The following is a 17,965-nucleotide window of genomic DNA, read 5'->3' on the forward strand; positions in this document are numbered from 1 at the left end:
AAGAGGAATTGCCCAGTGGGAGTTGTAGTTGTGGAAGGAAATGGTTATTTTAAGAGGCTGGCCAGAAGAAGAGCAGAGAAGGAACAAGACAGAAATACCATATCCCCTTTCTCCTCTCACTCTGTTATCTCCTGCATGTCAATTCCATTGGCCCGAATGAAGCTGGCAAGCAAGAGAGCACAGGAGATGCCAACTGCAACATGTCAGCCTCTCAGGCCACAGAGCAGGCAATGGACAGGAGAGATGACTGAGGGGGTGTGGTGTAGAATATGATGAGGAAGGCAAGTGCAACCTCTGAGATAGAGCCAGCTGGATTTGAGAGAGAGCCCAGATGGACAATAACCTCTTTGTCTTTTTGTGGGCCTTACTCATAATTTTGCAATAAGAATTTATATTGCTATTAATAGTTTGTTTTCTCATATAATTCTGATAGAAAAAGTGAAATTTATTGTTTATTTGTGTATCATTGTAACATACCAAAATTCTTAGTTCCAACAAATTAGCAAGGTTCTTATTCTGAGAGCAACAGCTAGGCTGTTTGAAGTTCCAGTGTTCCATTGAATTAAAAACAGACGAATTTTCTCAAATATTTGTTGTTCTTTCAGGTGCTTGAGGCAGAAGGTCAAAAATAGACTTCACACTGTGCATTTAGTACAAAAACATAAACTCCCACATAAAGATATATGTAGAATATTTAGAACAAAATAATGTGCCATGCCCATTATTGAAATACATTATTTATAGTCATGTGTCGCTTAACGATGGGGATATGTTCTGAGAAATGCATCATTAGGTGATTTCATTGTAGTGAGAACATCACAGAGTATACTTACACAAACCTAGATTGTATAGCCTACTATGCACCTAGGCTATATGGCATAGCCTAATGCTCCCAGGCTACAAGCCTCTACAACATGTTACTGTACTGAATACTGTAGGCAGCTGCAACACAGTGGTATTTGTGTATAGAAACATCTACACATAGAAAAGGTACAATAAAATACAGTATGAAAGATAAAAAAGTACTCCTGCATAGGAGTTAATGCAAAGGCCCAGTATATTATTGTTCACTCCTGTAGACTTTATAAACACTGTACACTTGGGATACACTAAATTTATTTTTAAAATCTTTAATGATAAATTAACCTAAGCTTACTATAACTTTTTTAAACTTAAAAGCTTTTTTTTTTTAACGTTTTGACTCTTTTGTAATAACAGTTGGCTTAAAACACAAACACATTGTATAGCTGCACAAAAGTACTTTCTGTATATCGTTATTCTATACCTCTTTCTATTTTTATTTTTTATTTTTACTTTTTAAACTTTTTTATTAAAAATGAAGACTCAAACACACTCATTAACTGAGGCCTACACAGGGTCAGGATCATCAATATCACTGCCTTCTACCTTCATATCTTGTCCCACTAGAAGTTCTTCAGGAGCAGTAACATGCATGGAGCTATCATCTCCTATGGTAACAATGCCTTCTTCTGGAACACTTCCTGAAGGACGTGCCTGAGGCTGCTTACATTTAACTTTTGTTTTATAAGTAGAAGGAGTACATTCTAAAATATCGAAAAGTTCAGTAAATACATAAGCCAGTAACACAGTTGTTTATTATTATCAAGTATTATGTACTATATATCATTGTATGTGTTACACTTTTATATGACTGGCAGTGCAGCAGGTTGTTTTACACCAGCGTCTCCACAAACATATGAGTAATGCAGTGCATTATGATGTTATGACAGCTATGACATCCACTAGGTATTGAGAATTTTTCAGCTCCTTTACAATCTCATGAGACAACGGTTACACAGGCGGCCCATCATTGACCAAAGTGTTGTTATGTAGGGCATGATTATATTCATGCATATAAAATGCAATGCCATGCTTGCTTAAAAGATGACCAAGAAAAATCAGTTGGCCTTTCAAGCATCCAAAAACATCTTTAACCTATCTGGTCTATATGGGATGTTTGAAGGCAGTGATAATCACTGACTGTATCTTTAGCATTTATAGAATTTCACATGAGTTCTATATCCACTTCTGAACTTCTGCCTTTAAAGGGATGTACAAAAGTTGTAGACAAAGAATACCGTCAAAACTGTTTGGCCTAGCCTCATAAATAAGAAACAAAAAAGAAAAAAGAACCTTTGAAATTTTTAAGTAAAAACTGATTTAAAAGCAATTTAAGATTGTTCAGTACTACACAAATACGAACATTTGTATTTGAAGTATTTACATAAAATATTGGTTATAGTTCTTATCCATGGGTAACAGAGACTCACTTATAACAGGAATTTGAATGGATATTGAGATGCTGGTAGAATTTCTGAGAAAGCTAGAGAAACAGGTTGGGAAACAGGCAGGAATAAAGACACACCAGGCCACCAGAACCAGCTGTGAGGACCCTGGTGTTAACCATTCTGGACCCTGGACCCAGTAGCTCATAAGGCATCCTGTGGACGCTGGGCATAGTGGTGGCACCATTGCCACTGCTGTCATCCAGAAATGGATTCCCTCTGCATCACCAGCTGCCTGATCACAGTTCCAGCCCAGTGCATCTGATGGGCTGCCCTGTGGCACATAGCCACACCCTAACTGGAAGTGGCTTCCGATCTTGAGATCTGGCTTTTTTGACTTTCACAGGGAAGGCACACTCAGCTTCCTATTAAGATTCGTAAGTTCAAAGATTCCACAAAAAGGCTAGAAAGAGTCTAATTTTAACTCTATTACATAGTAAAATTGAAAGAGGTTCAAGATGTAGTATAAAACATTTAGAGTCATGTTTAACTTTTGCTAATCAGATAACTTTTCCTTTGACTTTGTCTAAATGTTTGTCTCCTTTCCAGAAATCTTTTAAACTAGGATTCTCACTTCATTAGATGTTTTTGTTCTATATAATTTCTCTGACCTCACAATATTTGACTTAACCGGTACTTATTTTGAAAGTTGTATTATTAAATGAGAGGAAAATTATTACAATAAACTCAAAGAAGATAAAAACTTAATAAAACTTGATAAATAGAAGAAAGCAGAGTCAGAGTAGGATCTGATGAGTCACATAAGAACATTCTTTTCACTTCTTTGCAAAAGCATTCCAAAAATTCAATGACGTAGACTAATATTATGATTCTTCTGGACATTTTTAAAAATGTAAATGTATTCCTCTAAAATAGATAACCAAAAGATGCAATAAATCTTTGCAGCTAATTTGAATTTACTCTTAAGTTAGTTTCAAGGTGATTTCTTTTTACCCATCCTTAAAAAAATTGAAGACGACAGCATCAGGGTCTTACTGTGGAATTTTACTGAGTGATTTCAGAAAGATGACTTTTTAGATGAATTCTATAGCTGTTTATTAAATACCTTTTACATTGAAAACACCGGAATCACACATAAAAGAATAATGTGACACATTTCTCTTTTCAAGGAGCTCTCACTCCACTGTGGTGAGAGACATATATGATATGACTGATACAAAGCAGGAAAGCAAAAGTGCCAAATAGAGAAGTCCCAAACCATGGCAGGCTAGAAAAAGGAGGGATGAACTCTATTATGGGGAAGCAGATGAAGCTGCCTTTGAACTAGGCTTTGAAAGATAAAAATAAGAAAGAGGTGAAAAATTCAATATAGGATGAAGGGACTGAAATTTCAAAGATAAGATCAATTTAAGTGCTTAGCCTATTCAGAAAGCAGCAGATAAAGCTGCAGAGAAGGAACATAGGACTCATAAAGGATGGCAAAGAATTTGGCTTTTGTCTTACGCTTTCCTCTGGAGCTTTCCTAGGGCAGACAGTGCTGGCTGCCTACCCCACAACCATACCCCTTCTTACTGGTAAGCAGAGCCTTCATTTTGGTCATTATTGAGCATCCTAGTGGTTGAACGGCTATTATTCTAAGCCAGTTATACAATTCTTTCCCCCTTTGCAGTTACTGGTTTAGATATGCAAGTGGAATAAAACCTTGGTCACTGAGTGGTAATAGAATGTATGCTGGATGCTTTCTGGAAAACGGAACTGAGAAAGCAAGTTCATCCTACCTTGAAAAGGTAGCAATTAACTTGTGTCCCTGAGTAGAGCAGGGAAGCCATGTGGAGTCCTCTCTAGACTGAATTGCTGAAGTAACTGACTTTAGTATCACCTAAGGCATTTACTGTTATGAGGAATGAGGAAGTTTACTTCCTGCTTATGGTGAATTTGATATTTAATTACTTGTAGTGAATGCATTTGCAGTAATAGATTTATCCTGTTCTGACTCAATACTGAAATCTGCTTGGGACATTCAGATTAAAGAACATGCTTACTTTTTTTCATCTGTCACTCTATTTAGGCAAAACTTTTCCTGTTAATTACTTTTGTATTCAATACTTCATTTCCTTTAGGAACAAGTTTACTCTCTTAAGTTCTGTTAAATATTTATTTAGTTGTCACACCCAAGAGCAGAGGAATAGATTAATATGGAAAATGGTCCAATAGTTAAAAGTGCTCAGATATATTCATATGCTACAATGTGCTTTTATTGTTTCATGGAGAAAATGAGTTTTTCTGCAGAAATGTTAGTATCTGTACTTTCTGCACTACTTGGGAGAATGGAAGTCATCTTTATTAGCCTTCTCATTTGAAGAGGATACAATCTTTCAGCAAAGTTTTCATGAAGGAGATTATTCTGACTCCAGGGAGCTCAGTAAGATCTGTGCTGTGGATCAGAAAACTGAACCAGGCCATGAGGACTCCATTGGAACCTAAATTTGCTTTTTGAGATTCTGCCAGCTGAGGCTTTATTCTTTTTTCTCACTCCTGATGATTCTCTTATTCTCCTTTGGTTTTTAGCAGGCACTACTGGAATTTCATCTATTCTGTTCTTCGTATTCAATGCCAAATCTTTTCCTCTGATCAGTGTGTTAATTTGTAATTAAAGTTGCCCAAGTACCTTGAACATATCCTCATCTAATCAAGTGAAGCCTGGCATTTGATACACAAGTCACAATCTCCTTTAGCTACATGATTATTTAAAGCTGAGAGTGTGGTAAACTTCTGGAGTTCAAAGTTGAAACCCAAAACTTCACACACAATAACACATTTATTTAGTCTTAAACATCATGAGTTTCTGAATATCTACTTTTCCAGCTTCTTCAGATAACAAACATTATTTGAAATGTCTGATAGGTATTTCTTCATTTAAATATAAAAACTTAGGGGCTGTATTTTGAAGTCATTGTTTATGTAAAACTTTCCATAAAAAAGAGTTTTTAATTTTCTTTTTAAATGTCTACTTTTTCTATTTTAACATAATTTATATCTATTTTAAAATTTGGAAAATATATTGAGAAAACACACAAAAAATTATTCCAAATCACACCAAGTGTGGTCGCTCTTGACTGATGAGATAGCCTATTATTTTTATCTATTAAGACGTGTGTTTGTGAGTGTGCCTATGATATTTGTGTATATACACACATACGCAAGTATATTATGTATTTAATATAGAGGTATATAAATAAATTCAGATTGGTATTTACTATGCTCACTTTTTTTTGAGGTAACTTTTATGTTGATATAATTTTAAACTTTCATATAGTTTCCAAGTTTGGTACAAGGAACTGCAGTATACCCTCTATTCAGATTTAAGAATTACTTACATTTTTCCTATTGGTTCTCAACATTTTATAACTTGCTCTTTTAGTAGCAAGGATACCATATTTTCTAGAAATTACTAAATATGATTGTACTGCATGATTCTAATGATGACGACGGGGATGATGTTGACAACAATGATGCTGATTGCTAAATAGTTATTGGACACTTTTATGTGTCAGGCAGTGTTCTAATTGCTAAGGTGGAAGAGGTGCCCAAAGACACTCGGGTGGCGTCTGCAGTGTCTGAAAATCATCGGGCGGAGAAGGTGGAAGAGGTGCACAAAGACACTCGGGTGGCGTCTGCAGTGTCTGAAAATCATGAGGCGGAGAAGGTGGAAGAGGTGCCCGAAGACACTCGGGTGGCGTCTGCAGTGTCTGAAAATCATCAGGCGGAGAAGGTGGAAGAGGTGCCCGAAGACACTCGGGTGGCGTCTGCAGTGTCTGAAAATCATCAGGCGGAGAAGGTGGAAGAGGTGCACAAAGACACTCGGGTTGCGTCTGCAGTGTCTGAAAATCATCAGGCGGAGAAGGTGGAAGAGGTGCCCGAAGACACTCGGATGGCGTCTGCAGTGTCTGAAAATCACCAGGCGGAGAAGGTGGAAGAGGTACCCAAAAACACTCGGGTGGCGTCTGCAGTGTCTGAAAATCATCAGGCGGAGAAGGTGGAAGAGGTGCCGAAAGACACTTGGGTGGCGTCTGCAGTGTCTGAAAATCATCGGGCGGAGAAGGTGGAAGAGGTACACAAAGACACTCGGGTGGCGTCTGCAGTATCTGCAAATCATCGGGCGGAGAAGGTGGAAGAGGTACCCAAAAACAGTCGGGTGGCGTCTGCAGTGACTGAAAATCATCAGGCGGAGAAGGTGGAAGAGGTACCCAAAAACACTCGGGTGGCGTCAGCAGTGACTGAAAATCATCGGGCGGAGAAGGTGGAAGAGGTGCCCAAAGACACTCGGGTGGCGTCTGCAGTGTCTGAAAATCATCAGGCGGAGAAGGTGGAAGAGGTACCCGAAGACACTCGGGTGGCGTCCGCAGTGTCTGAAAATCAACAGGCGGAGAAGGTGGAAGAGGTGCACAAAGACACTCGGGTGGCGTCTGCAGTGTCTGAAAATCATCAGGCGGAGAAGGTGGAAGAGGTGCCGAAAGACACTCGGGTGGCGTCTGCAGTGTCTGAAAATCATCAGGCGGAGAAGGTGGAAGAGGTGCCCGAAGACACTCGGGTGGCGTCTGCAGTGTCTGAAAGTCATCAGGCGGAAAAGGAGGAAGAGGAACCCGAAGACACTCGGGTGGTGTCTGCAGTGTCTGAAAATCATCGGGTGGAGAAGGTGGAAGAGGTGCCCAAAGACACTCGGGTGGCGTCTGCAGTGTCTGAAAATCATCAGGCGGAGAAGGTGGAAGAGGTGCACAAAGACACTCGGGTGGCGTCTGCAGTGTCTGCAAATCATCAGGCGGAGAAGGTGGAAGAGGTACCCAAAAACATTCGGGTGGCGTCTGCAGTGACTGAAAATCATCAGGCGGAGAAGGTGGAAGAGGTGCACAAAGACACTCGGGTGGCGTCTGCAGTGTCTGAAAATCATCAGGCGGAGAAGGTGGAAGAGGTACCTGAAGACAATCGCGTGGCGTCTGCAGTGTCTGAAAATCATCAGGCGGAGAAGGTGGAAGAGGTGCCAAAGACACTCGGGTGGCGTCTGCAGTGTCTGAAAATCATCAGGCGGAGAAGGTGGAAGAGGTACCCGAAGACACTCGGGTGGCGTCTGCAGTGTCTGAAAATCATCAGGCGGAGAAGGTGGAAGAGGTGCACAAAGACACTCGGGTGGCGTCTGCAGTGTCTGAAAATCATCAGGCGGAGAAGGTGGAAGAGGTGCCGAAAGACACTCGGGTGGCGTCTGCAGTGTCTGAAAATCATGAGGCGGAGAAGGTGGAAGAGGTGCACAAAGACACTTGGGTGGCGTCTGCAGTGTCTGAAAGTCATCAGGCGGAAAAGGAGGAAGAGGAACCCGAAGACACTCGGGTGGTGTCTGCCGTGTCTGAAAATCATCGGGCGGAGAAGGTGGAAGAGGTGCCCAAAGACACTCGGGTGGCGTCTGCAGTGTCTGAAAATCATCAGGCGGAGAAGGTGGAAGAGGTGCACAAAGACACTCGGGTGGCGTCTGCAGTGTCTGCAAATCATCAGGCGGAGAAGGTGGAAGAGGTACCCAAAAACATTCGGGTGGCGTCTGCAGTGACTGAAAATCATCAGGCGGAGAAGGTGGAAGAGGTGCACAAAGACACTCGGGTGGCGTCTGCAGTGTCTGAAAATCATCAGGCGGAGAAGGTGGAAGAGGTACCTGAAGACAATCGCGTGGCATCTGCAGTGTCTGAAAATCATCAGGCGGAGAAGGTGGAAGAGGTACCCGAAGACACTCGGGTGGCGTCTGCAGTGTCTGAAAATCATCAGGCGGAGAAGGTGGAAGAGGTGCCCAAAGACACTCGGGTGGCGTCTGCAGTGTCTGAAAATCATCAGGCGGAGAAGGTGGAAGAGGTACCTGAAGACAATCGCGTGGCGTCTGCAGTGTCTGAAAATCATCAGGCGGAGAAGGTGGAAGAGGTACCCGAAGACACTCGGGTGGCGTCTGCAGTGTCTGAAAATCATCAGGCGGAGAAGGTGGAAGAGGTGCACAAAGACACTCGGGTGGCGTCTGCAGTGTCTGAAAATCATCAGGCGGAGAAGGTGGAAGAGGTACCCAAAAACACTCGGGTGGCGTCTGCAGTGTCTGAAAATCATCAGGCGGAGAAGGTGGAAGAGGTGCACAAAGACACTCGGGTGGCGTCTGCAGTGTCTGAAAATCATCAGGCGGAGAAGGTGGAAGAGGTGCCGAAGACACTCGGGTGGCGTCTGCAGTGTCTGAAAATCATCAGGCGGAGAAGGTGGAAGAGGTGCACAAAGACACTCGGGTGGCGTCTGCAGTGTCTGAAAGTCATCAGGCGGAAAAGGAGGAAGAGGAACCCGAAGACACTCGGGTGGCGTCTGCAGTGACTGAAAATCATCAGGCGGAAAAGGTGGAAGAGGTGCCGAAAGACCCTCGCGTGGCGTCTGCAGTGTCTGAAAATCGTCAGGCGGAGAAGGTGGAAGAGGTGCCCGAAGACACTCGGGTGGCGTCTGCAGTGTCTGAAAATCATCAGGCGGAGAAGGTGGAAGAGGTGCACAAAGACACTCGGGTGGCGTCTGCAGTGTCTGAAAGTCATCAGGCGGAAAAGGAGGAAGAGGAACCCGAAGACACTCGGGTGGCGTCTGCAGTGACTGAAAATCATCAGGCGGAAAAGGTGGAAGAGGTGCCGAAAGACCCTCGCGTGGCGTCTGCAGTGTCTGAAAATCATCAGGCGGAGAAGGTGGAAGAGGTGCCCGAAGACACTCGGGTGGCGTCTGCAGTGTCAGATAGTCATCAGCTGAAGAAGGTGGAGGAGGTACCGGAAGACACCCGTGAGGTGTCTGCAGCCTCAGAGAGTCATCAGCTGGAGAAAATGCTTGAGGTCCCAGGGGACAGTCAACTGGAGGGCTCTGTGGTCTCAGAAAATCATCAGTTGTAGAAGGTTCTTGAGGTCCTAGGGGACACTTGAGTTGAGAAATAGTCAGAGGTCCCAGAAAACGTTTAGCTGATGGAAGTGGTTGAGCTCCCAGATGATCCTGAGATGGAGGAGGCATCTGGTGCGCCATCCATTGTCTTAAAGGTTCAGCCATGAGGTAGGGCGGGTAGTAGGCCAATCCTGAGAAATGATGATGCTTTCCTGCAACCATACTGACCTGTAGGGCAGAAGGAGGAAATGTCTTCACATATATTCATTTGATGGACAAAATTACCACCACCAACACAGGCTGCACCTACTGTTGCTGGTGATAGTTTTTTGCACCTTTCCACCCTCCAGGTTTCAAAATAGCATTACCAGCGTTATAATATCACTCTTCCACTGAGTACTGCCGACAGCTGGGGAATAAAGAAGAGTCACTGGGACACACTGTTGTCTCCACATGCCACTGTGTCTGTCTGCAAATGTAGGCAGGCTGGGGTCCTGCCCCAGGGAAGACAGAGTCATAACGGAGTCATAAAGCAGCATGTTTGAGACACAGGAGTGTCTATGTCTATCCTCACTCCTCCCTCACAGCCGTCACCAGAGCATTTTCCTTGCACCAGGTCAACAGACAGTAAGAGAAGCATGAAAAGCCCATTGTCCGCACATGTTGCAGCTTCTTTTTGGAGAATGTTTTCCAGGCCTTTTATGTTCTGTCTCTGATTCTCAGAACTCTGCAAGCTCAGTGTGACCACCCTGCTCAAAATCTAAGAAAACAGAGGTTTGCAGAGGAAGGAGAAAATGTGCCCAGGGTCACAAAGCTTGCAAGAGGCCGAGTGGAAGTTGATTTCAGCTCTCCCTGCAGGACCCTCTCATTTCCCCTCTGTTTCCCTTCTTGACAAAGGATCTCCTTCACTCTGGAGGTGCCACCCATGAGAACAAAGAGTTCTGGGGAGATGTGGATTCCTGAAGAGCTGCAGGGGACCTGGGAGAGGGTTTTCTGACAGAACAATCCTACATCAAGAAGTCAGTTAGGCATGGCTGTCATATTTCTTTTCACTCCCAGGTAATACCAAATTGTAAGTGCATTATGATATAAAGAATACTTTTGTCCATGGAAAAATGAGGTGGGAATTCTAAACAAAGCAAGTTTTAAAAATGTGTTTGACTTCAAGTGTACAAGTCCCATGATGTGTAATCATAGGACTCGGCAGCTGTTGAAGGCACAGAGGCCACACAAGAAGCAGCTTAGCTGAGCATCATTTAAGGCCTTCATTTGGAATTGTCCCTTGGTAATAAGTTACATTCACGCTTCACTAACTCCCACTAGGGGCCTATTTGCTATTACAAATACGGAACCTCTGACACTGAGAATATTAGATCAGCGGCACCACTGGGTGGGCACGAAGGTGTTTTTGCACCACACAGTTACCAAGAGGGATGGGACTGTGATGGACTATGGAATTGGCCTTGTCAAAGAGTATTCAAAATTGCACAAGGCACAAATTAATGTTGGATTAATGAGTTTTCACTATCTTCTGGGAATACAGCAGATATTTCAAATGTTAATCTCCTACCTTAGAGCAGAAAACAAACAAAATCACAGCAAAGGAAGGAAAACCCCACATATTTCAGAAATGAGATCTCACAACATCTTGAGTAAAGAGGGTCAGTGGGAGTTCACTGCACCATGAGACCTACAGTAGTGGAGGTCAGTGGCACCTCCTCGTGTTGGTTCTGGAAACAGAACAGTAAAAGCCCTTCAGCCGTCAGCCCCTGAGCATTTATGGATTCTGGAGGTGCCACCAACGATGATCAGCCGGGAACGGAGAAGCCTGAAAGCTCATGGGGAAGATTTTGCTTCTGAAAAAGTCAAGACAGAAAAGGCACCCCAGAACTCACAGAGCAGAGGCCAGGCCAGGAGAGGGCGTTGTAGGAAAAGACCAAAGTGTCCTGACGTAGGAAGACTGAAAACCACCCCAGCATTTACCTTTGTCTTCTCTGTGTTTCTAGCTGGGACGCAGTGGCTGCTCCTCATGGGAACCGAATGAGGTCCTGAAGATGCTAAGGGCCAGAGAAGGGAATGGGGCCAAATCTGGCTTGCATGTTCTGTGCAGAGTAAGAAACCCTCCACACCCTCCACTGCCATCTCACTCTCTGCCACACAGGTCCCTTACCACAGGCGCAGGGTTTCTTGACCACATGCCCCAGAGGAATCTGGAGCCCTCAGGGCCCTCATCCTTGAGGAAGACACCACAGAGCCCTGGTCCAGGGCTATTCTTAATTCTCAACAGGCTGTGAACAGGTCGGGCTCTAACCAGCTGGAAATGAGCTCTAAATCAGTACATATCAGAGGAACTCACTCATCATGTCAGCACAGACTCAAAATTAGAACAGGAACAGCCATGTTTGGAAGAAGATCAGTAAACCCTGGATAGCAACAACACTGCTCCTCTTCTTCAAGCCATAGGGGCATTTAAAATTCTGTGGATTCATCGTTAATCTAACTTTCATACCTGGCCAGGTATTACCAATACTTATGAACAGAAATGGGCATAAAAAGATGAAGAGTCATGAGAAAAGGTAAGAGCTACAGAAATTAACTGGAAAGTTGTAGGGTTCCACTTCAAATGTTAGAGGAGTAAGATTACATAGAAATTTAACTTACTCATGGAGTTATATAGTTGACAATAAACAACTTAAACAAACAAAAAGAATGAAGGAAGTTCCAAAAAGTGTAAATAAATACTTCTTCTTTTTTTTTGAGACAGAGTCTCGCTCTGTCGTCCAGGCTGGAGTGCAGTGGTACGGTCTTAGCTTACTGCAAGTCTGCCTCCCGGGTTCATGCCATTCTCCTGCCTCAGCCTCCCACGTAGCTGGGACTACAGGCGCCCGCCACCACACCCACCTAATTTTTTTTGTATTTTTAGTAGAGACGGGGTTTCACCATGTTAGCCAGGATGGTCTCGATCTCCTGACCTTGTGATCCGCCCGCCTCGGGCTCCCAAAATGCTGGGATTACAGGCATGAGCCACCGCGCCCAGCCTGCTTCTTTTCTTAAAGCAGATCTCATGCTACAGTATTGATCCATGAAGACATGGCCAGAAAATCTATGCTCTCATCCCCACATGTGGCTCCCATTCTAAAGTGCTATTGTTGTTTTCTCAAATGAAAGAAAAAGAAAGCCTTCACACTGAGTCAAGGTGGAAAAGGGAGCTGGCCCATTTGCCTTCTAGGCTCATCTCCTCAGTTAAAAGTAACCAAGACATCAGGGTGCGGCAATGTCCACAGTCGGTGGAGCGGCCTGAGCTGCACCATTCACAGGGGACCAGCCAAGAGCCATTCAGCTAGGGCACCTGAGATAAATAGGGTCCCACCACCTAGCAGGACAACTGTTCTCTTTGTAAGTGCTTGGAATCGTTTCCAGGAAACATAACAATGACCCCACCCGAGCCCTCACCCCCAAAAGGAGAAGCAGGGTGTGTGGATTGTGTAGCAGAAATTAAGCAGCTGCCTTCACAGCGAGCTCCTACCTCTCCAGAAAGGGTTCTTTAGGCCCGGTCGTTCCCGGACTGACTCCTCACTCATGTGTCTCTCTGGCATTCTCTGCTTTTCCCTCATTTCACACCTACAAGACAGAGGAAGAATTGACTTGAAGAATTAAAACACCAAGTTCTTTACTAGACACTCAAAGCTTTATCTTAAAACCAACACATCCTTTAAAATGTCCATCACAATGACCTACCTGTGCTGCTTGTAAGCCTTCCTCTCGGCCATCTCCCACTGCAAGGTTTGAGCAAAGAGCTGTGGGGAGAAAAATACATCCACGTTCTGACCTGGCAGACTATGTCCAAAAGCAAGGAAAACAAACAAACTTACCTCGTTGTCAAGAGCCTTTCTTGCAGAAGGGGCCATCTGAAAAAGCCAACACATGAGAAATTGAATGTTGAGAGAATCTAAGGGCCATGGCATCATCTGCATCAGCACTGAACAATCCTGCAACCGTGGGGAGGAAGGTCCTTACTTTGCGTCTGTAGGAGTCCTCTGCCCACCACCGCAACTCTTGCGTGCCTTGAAACGATTCCCTATGGATTACAATCACTTTCATCAGATAAAGCATCACTTTCAGGATGATTTTAAATAATCTGCCATGTTTCTGTTATCCTCACAACTGTACCCTTACACAATCTATCTATAGCTAGAAAACATATTTCAGATGGCTATAAAAGTACAGTCTGGGCCGAGTGCAGTGGCTCACGCCTGTAATCCCAGCACTTTGGGAGGCCAAGGTGGGTGAATCACAAGGTCAGGAGATCGAGACCATCCTGGCTAATACAGTGAAACCCCATCTCTACTAAAAACACAAAAAATTAGCCGGGCGTGGTGGCAGGCACCTATAATCCCACCTACTCGGGAGGCTGAGGCAGGGGAATCGCTTGAACCTGGGAGGCGGAGGTTGCAGTGAGCTGAGATCACACATTGCACTCCAGCCTGGGTGACAGAGGGAGATTCTGTCTCAGAAAAAAAAAAAAAAGTACAGTCTGATCCAAACTGTTGCTATATTGATTTCTCCTCTTTTGCTTAATGCCTGCTAACTTCTGAGTAGACAATTTCCTTCCCCATTCTCAGTATATCCCTAATTCGTCTTTCATTGGGCATTTTTTATCATAAAGCTCTCTTCTCTTTGTATTAATCTCCTTGCCATGTTTCACAGGGCAGAAACAGCTGGGCTTAGAAACAGGCATAGTCCTTTTGAAGGATGTGGTTGATTCTACGACAACACACTTTCCTAAGGATGACAACTCACACCACCCCTAGAATGGCTGGTGTGAACTGAGTTTCCACACAGTCTAGCTGTTAATGGGGTCAGGAGATGTTTTCCTACTTCACATCTTTTGGTCACTGGTAAATCTTAAGGTACTTTGTTTTCTCTTTTGTGAACTCTCTCTCTCTCTCTCTCGATATGTCTTCTGACCATTTGTTTCTATTTCTCTATTTACTAGGTCTAAACATTGTACAAAGGTTAAAAACAACACCCAAGAGGGTGGGGTTCAGTTTCTGAACTCACTTGTAGGTGTGTATTTTTTTCATAACCAATTTCCCATTTTCCTCTGCCTCTGATAGCTGCTTCTCCTTTTCTGCTGGCTCACGTTCTTTCATTCTCAGCTTCCTGAGATGAGAAGGGACAGAAATGCACACACATGATTCACTAGCCTGCGTGGGATCCTCTCTGCCCTTCTGGCATCTGAAGGCTGTGATTCAAAAGTCTCTCCCGCAACCTTCCTACAAACGAACCAACGGATTCTCACAACCGAAGGGAGAACTGACACCTCCCCTTGAGAGACAAAGAAAAATCACACTCTGGACTGCTGGCAAGTCACGTGTCATTTCCAGCTCATCTTCATAGTTCTATAGTCCTATTCTTTAGTAAATAAAGACTATTAAAAGCTTCTATAAGGTGCACTATGTGTGTCTCTGGGGTCAGTTTTGTGCTTGACACAGCAAAAGCCCATTTTCAGTGTGAAAAACCAGACCTCCCCAACTCATCACAACTAACTCCATCGGGAGCAGAGGATTGCTCCTCATCTGACTCCTCCTGTGGAAGACCTGATTCTCAGTCAGAGGCTGATGCCAGAACCCAATCAGTCTCAGAGAGATCCTTCCAGAATATGGTGTCATTAACCCTGCAGTTCACGACTGCATTTTGCCATGATTCAGGACTGGAACTCTTGTCATTGACTTTAAAGATCCTGGTTGAGAGAAAAGGCAATCTGAATGCTGAGCGCATCTATTGGATTAGAAATGATCGGAATGGCTCCTAAGTCAGGGTGTTATGTCCTGAAAATAGGTGACAACTGCAAACCATCCACCCTGGTGTTGACTGACTCTAACAAGGTTCAGTTCACAGAGAGTGAGGGTAGAAAAAGGAAATGGCCTAAAAAGGTAGGTTTGCTGTGTTGCCCTCACACTACTTGATTCATGGTCCTGATCCTAAGGATCTCACCTGATACTTGATTTTATAGGAAGGATGTATAAAATTCAAAGAACCCTAGGAAACAGGGACAAACACACTTCAAAGAGAAAGTTACTGCACTTGTTTCTGACCACAGGGCATCCTTTAGCACATGCTGTCTGGAGTGGCCTTAAGCACGGAGTGTGTGGTGAGGTCCTGAGGATGCAATGGGAGCAGGGTCCTGTTCCCACTCTAAAGGAGCTCACAGTTTAATGCAAATGAGAAGCCAGTGAGGACATCACTACTCCTGCTGTGCACTTGGGAACTAGAAACACAAAACCTGACTCTGGAGGGAAGCTAAGGAAGCGTTCTGCTCTTGAGTTGACGTAAGTGCATCTGAAGCTTCTGATCTCCCATAAGAACAATGGGGGACACCAAACAGAATATAAAACCCATGATTGAAGGCATCAATTGCTAACATGGCAGTAAAGAGACATGAGGTCAAGATGGAGAAGAAGGAAACCCAGGACGAAGGTCGGCCTCGCATTTGGAACCCATATCCCTGAGTTTCATTGCTGAATTCCAGAAGGGACTACGAGATGCAAAGAATCAGAGCAGCTTTTGTACACATGCATGGGATTAGATGGAAAACAAGTGGATTGAGGGTCTGGCAATGAAGGTGACCCGTACTGAAGTCCACTGGCTCTGGTTGAGACCCAGAAGAGTCACACACCAGAATAGAGGTGGACAGGAAATACCCTGGCCTTTGTAGGGACTGAGCCTGCACCAATGACCTTAACTGCTGCCTGACCAACCCCCAGAAGTAGACTCCCATCTCTTCTGCAGCAAGATAACATGCTAGTGGGCCTCAATTCATTCCTAAATATTTTTTTAACAAGTATCTCACATTTAACAAAAAAAGATCAGTCATATGGCAGCAAAATACAATGTAATATGACCAAAATGTGAAAGACTGAGAAAATGAATCTGGAGGTGACCCAAGCATTAAATTCAACAATCCAAGCCAGGTGCCGTGGCTCACTCTGGGAGGCCGAGGCAGGCGGATCACCTGAGGTCAGGAGTTCAAGACTAGCCTGGCCAACATGGTGAAACCCTGTCTCTACTAAAAATACAAAAATTGGGCCGGGCACGGTGGATCAAGCCTGTAATCCCAGCACATTGGGAGGCTGAGGTGTGTGGATCATGATATCAGGAGTTCAAGACCAGCCTGGCCAATATGGTGAAACCCTGTCTCTACTAAAAATACAAAAATTATCTGGGCGTGGTGGCATGTGCCTGTAGTCCCAGCTACTCAAGAGGCTGAGGCAGAAGAATCGCTTGAACCTGGGAGGCAGAGGTTGCAGTGAGCCAAGATCACACCACTGCACTCTAGCCTGGGTGACAGAGTGAGACTCTGTCTCAAAAAAAAAAAAAAAAATTGGCCAAGTGTGGTGGCACACACCTATAATTCAAGCTACTTGGGAGGCTGAGGCAGAATTACTTGAACCTGGATGCAGAGGTTGCAGTGAGCCAAGATCGCGCCACAGCACGCGAGCCTGGGCGACAGAGTGAGACTCTATCTCAAAATTAAAAAAAAAAAAATAGTGGTGGCTCACGCCTCTAATCCCAGCAGTCTGGGAGGCTGAGGCGGGTGGATCACCTGATGTCAGAAGTTCGAGACCAGCCTGGACAACATGGTGAAACCCCATCTTTAGTAAAAATACAAAAATCAGCTGGGCTTGGTGGTGGGCACCTGTAATCCCAGCTACTTGGGAGGCTGAGGCAGGAGAATCGCTTGAACCCAAAAGGCAATGAGCCGAGATTGTGCCATTGCACTCCAGCCTGGGCAACAAGAGCAAAGCTCCGTCTCAGGGGAAAAAAAAAAAAAAAAGCGCGAGAGAGAAAGGAAAACCAATGCCAGTACTAGCACCTCCTGTTCCCCCCAAAAAATTACAAACAAGAATGTAGGAAGGGAAAGGAGTTATGCAGATTACACTAATCAAGCAGAAAGGACAAACTCAATTTTGTACCCACTGAATCTGCCACAAATATTGCAGAAAATATTCTCAAGGACATTACAGTTGTCTACTTTGATCGGCACATGGTTCATACAACAGTGTTTGTGTCAAGGCACATCTTACCCTTTCTCGGTAGTCTTCCTCTGTCCATTGATTTGGTAATGACTGTTGACCTTCCTTGTCACCTTATGGACTTCAGCTCGAGCTCTGGCTTCCATAAAGCTCCGTGAAGTAAAGAGGTCTTCCAGGGCAATTTTAATTCCCGGAAAGGAAGAAACCCTTTTCTTTCTGTGTGTACAAGTGGACCTCAGCCCTTGGTGAGGGTGAAGAGAGGAGAAGGTGAGAAACCTGAGGGTAAGAAGCTGTTCTTTCCCTTTCCAGGTCAAACTCATTTCCATGCTATGGGGATTCCAACACAGCCATACCTTCTTGCCTACGGCTATTGGACCTCCAGCCTCTCCGCTGTACATCCGTGGATCTGTCATGTACATTTTGTAACTTTAAGACAATCTTGAGGAAAGACACCTAGGAAATAATAATTTAAGAATGACTGCCAGGTGCGGTGGCTCATGCCTGTAATCCCAGCACTTTGGGAGGCCGAGGTGGGTGGATCACAGGGTCAGGAGTTCAAGACCAGCCTGGCCAAGATGGTGAAACTCCGTCTCTACTAAAAATACAAAAATTAGGTAAGCCTGGTGGCACACGCGTGTAGTCCCAGCTACTCGGGAGGCTGAGGCAGGAGAACTGCTTGAACCCGGGAGGCAGAGGTTGCAGTGAGCTGAGATCACACCATTGCACTCCAGCCTGGTG

General features: G+C 44.4%; 2 protein-coding genes and 1 long non-coding RNA gene across 3 annotated transcripts; 1 reads left to right on the forward strand and 2 right to left on the reverse strand.

Moving 5' to 3' along the window:
* The first annotated feature begins 5,824 nt into the window (after positions 1–5,824).
* Positions 5,825–6,648, forward strand: LOC117087468. The gene is made up of 3 exons (XR_004438819.1): positions 5,825–5,907; positions 5,974–6,105; positions 6,502–6,648. It is a non-coding gene; the product is annotated as an uncharacterized LOC117087468 (long non-coding RNA).
* A 70-nt stretch (positions 6,649–6,718) lies between these two features.
* On the reverse strand, positions 6,719–7,478 carry LOC117088560 (nuclear pore complex-interacting protein family member B3-like; the record flags this gene model as incomplete). Its single annotated transcript, XM_033219829.1, has 2 exons — positions 7,448–7,478; positions 6,719–7,335 (listed from the first exon to the last, which is right to left on the reverse strand). Coding segments are annotated over exons 1-2 (648 nt in total), but the record flags the coding sequence as incomplete, so codon positions are not given.
* A 725-nt stretch (positions 7,479–8,203) lies between these two features.
* Positions 8,204–17,766, reverse strand: LOC117088561 (nuclear pore complex-interacting protein family member B11-like). Its single transcript, XM_033219830.1, has 9 exons — positions 17,279–17,766; positions 14,253–14,354; positions 13,209–13,269; positions 13,064–13,099; positions 12,930–12,988; positions 12,718–12,812; positions 11,175–11,248; positions 8,372–9,419; positions 8,204–8,259 (listed from the first exon to the last, which is right to left on the reverse strand). The coding sequence occupies exons 1-9, from the start codon at positions 17,644–17,646 to the stop codon at positions 8,204–8,206; spliced, it is 1,899 nt and encodes a 632-aa protein (XP_033075721.1). The 5' UTR covers positions 17,647–17,766.
* Positions 17,767–17,965: the final 199 nt, after the last annotated feature.

This window comes from Trachypithecus francoisi, unplaced genomic scaffold (genome assembly GCF_009764315.1).
Source record: "Trachypithecus francoisi isolate TF-2019V2 unplaced genomic scaffold, Tfra_2.0 Lachesis_group10, whole genome shotgun sequence".
NCBI lineage: Eukaryota > Metazoa > Chordata > Mammalia > Primates > Cercopithecidae > Trachypithecus > Trachypithecus francoisi.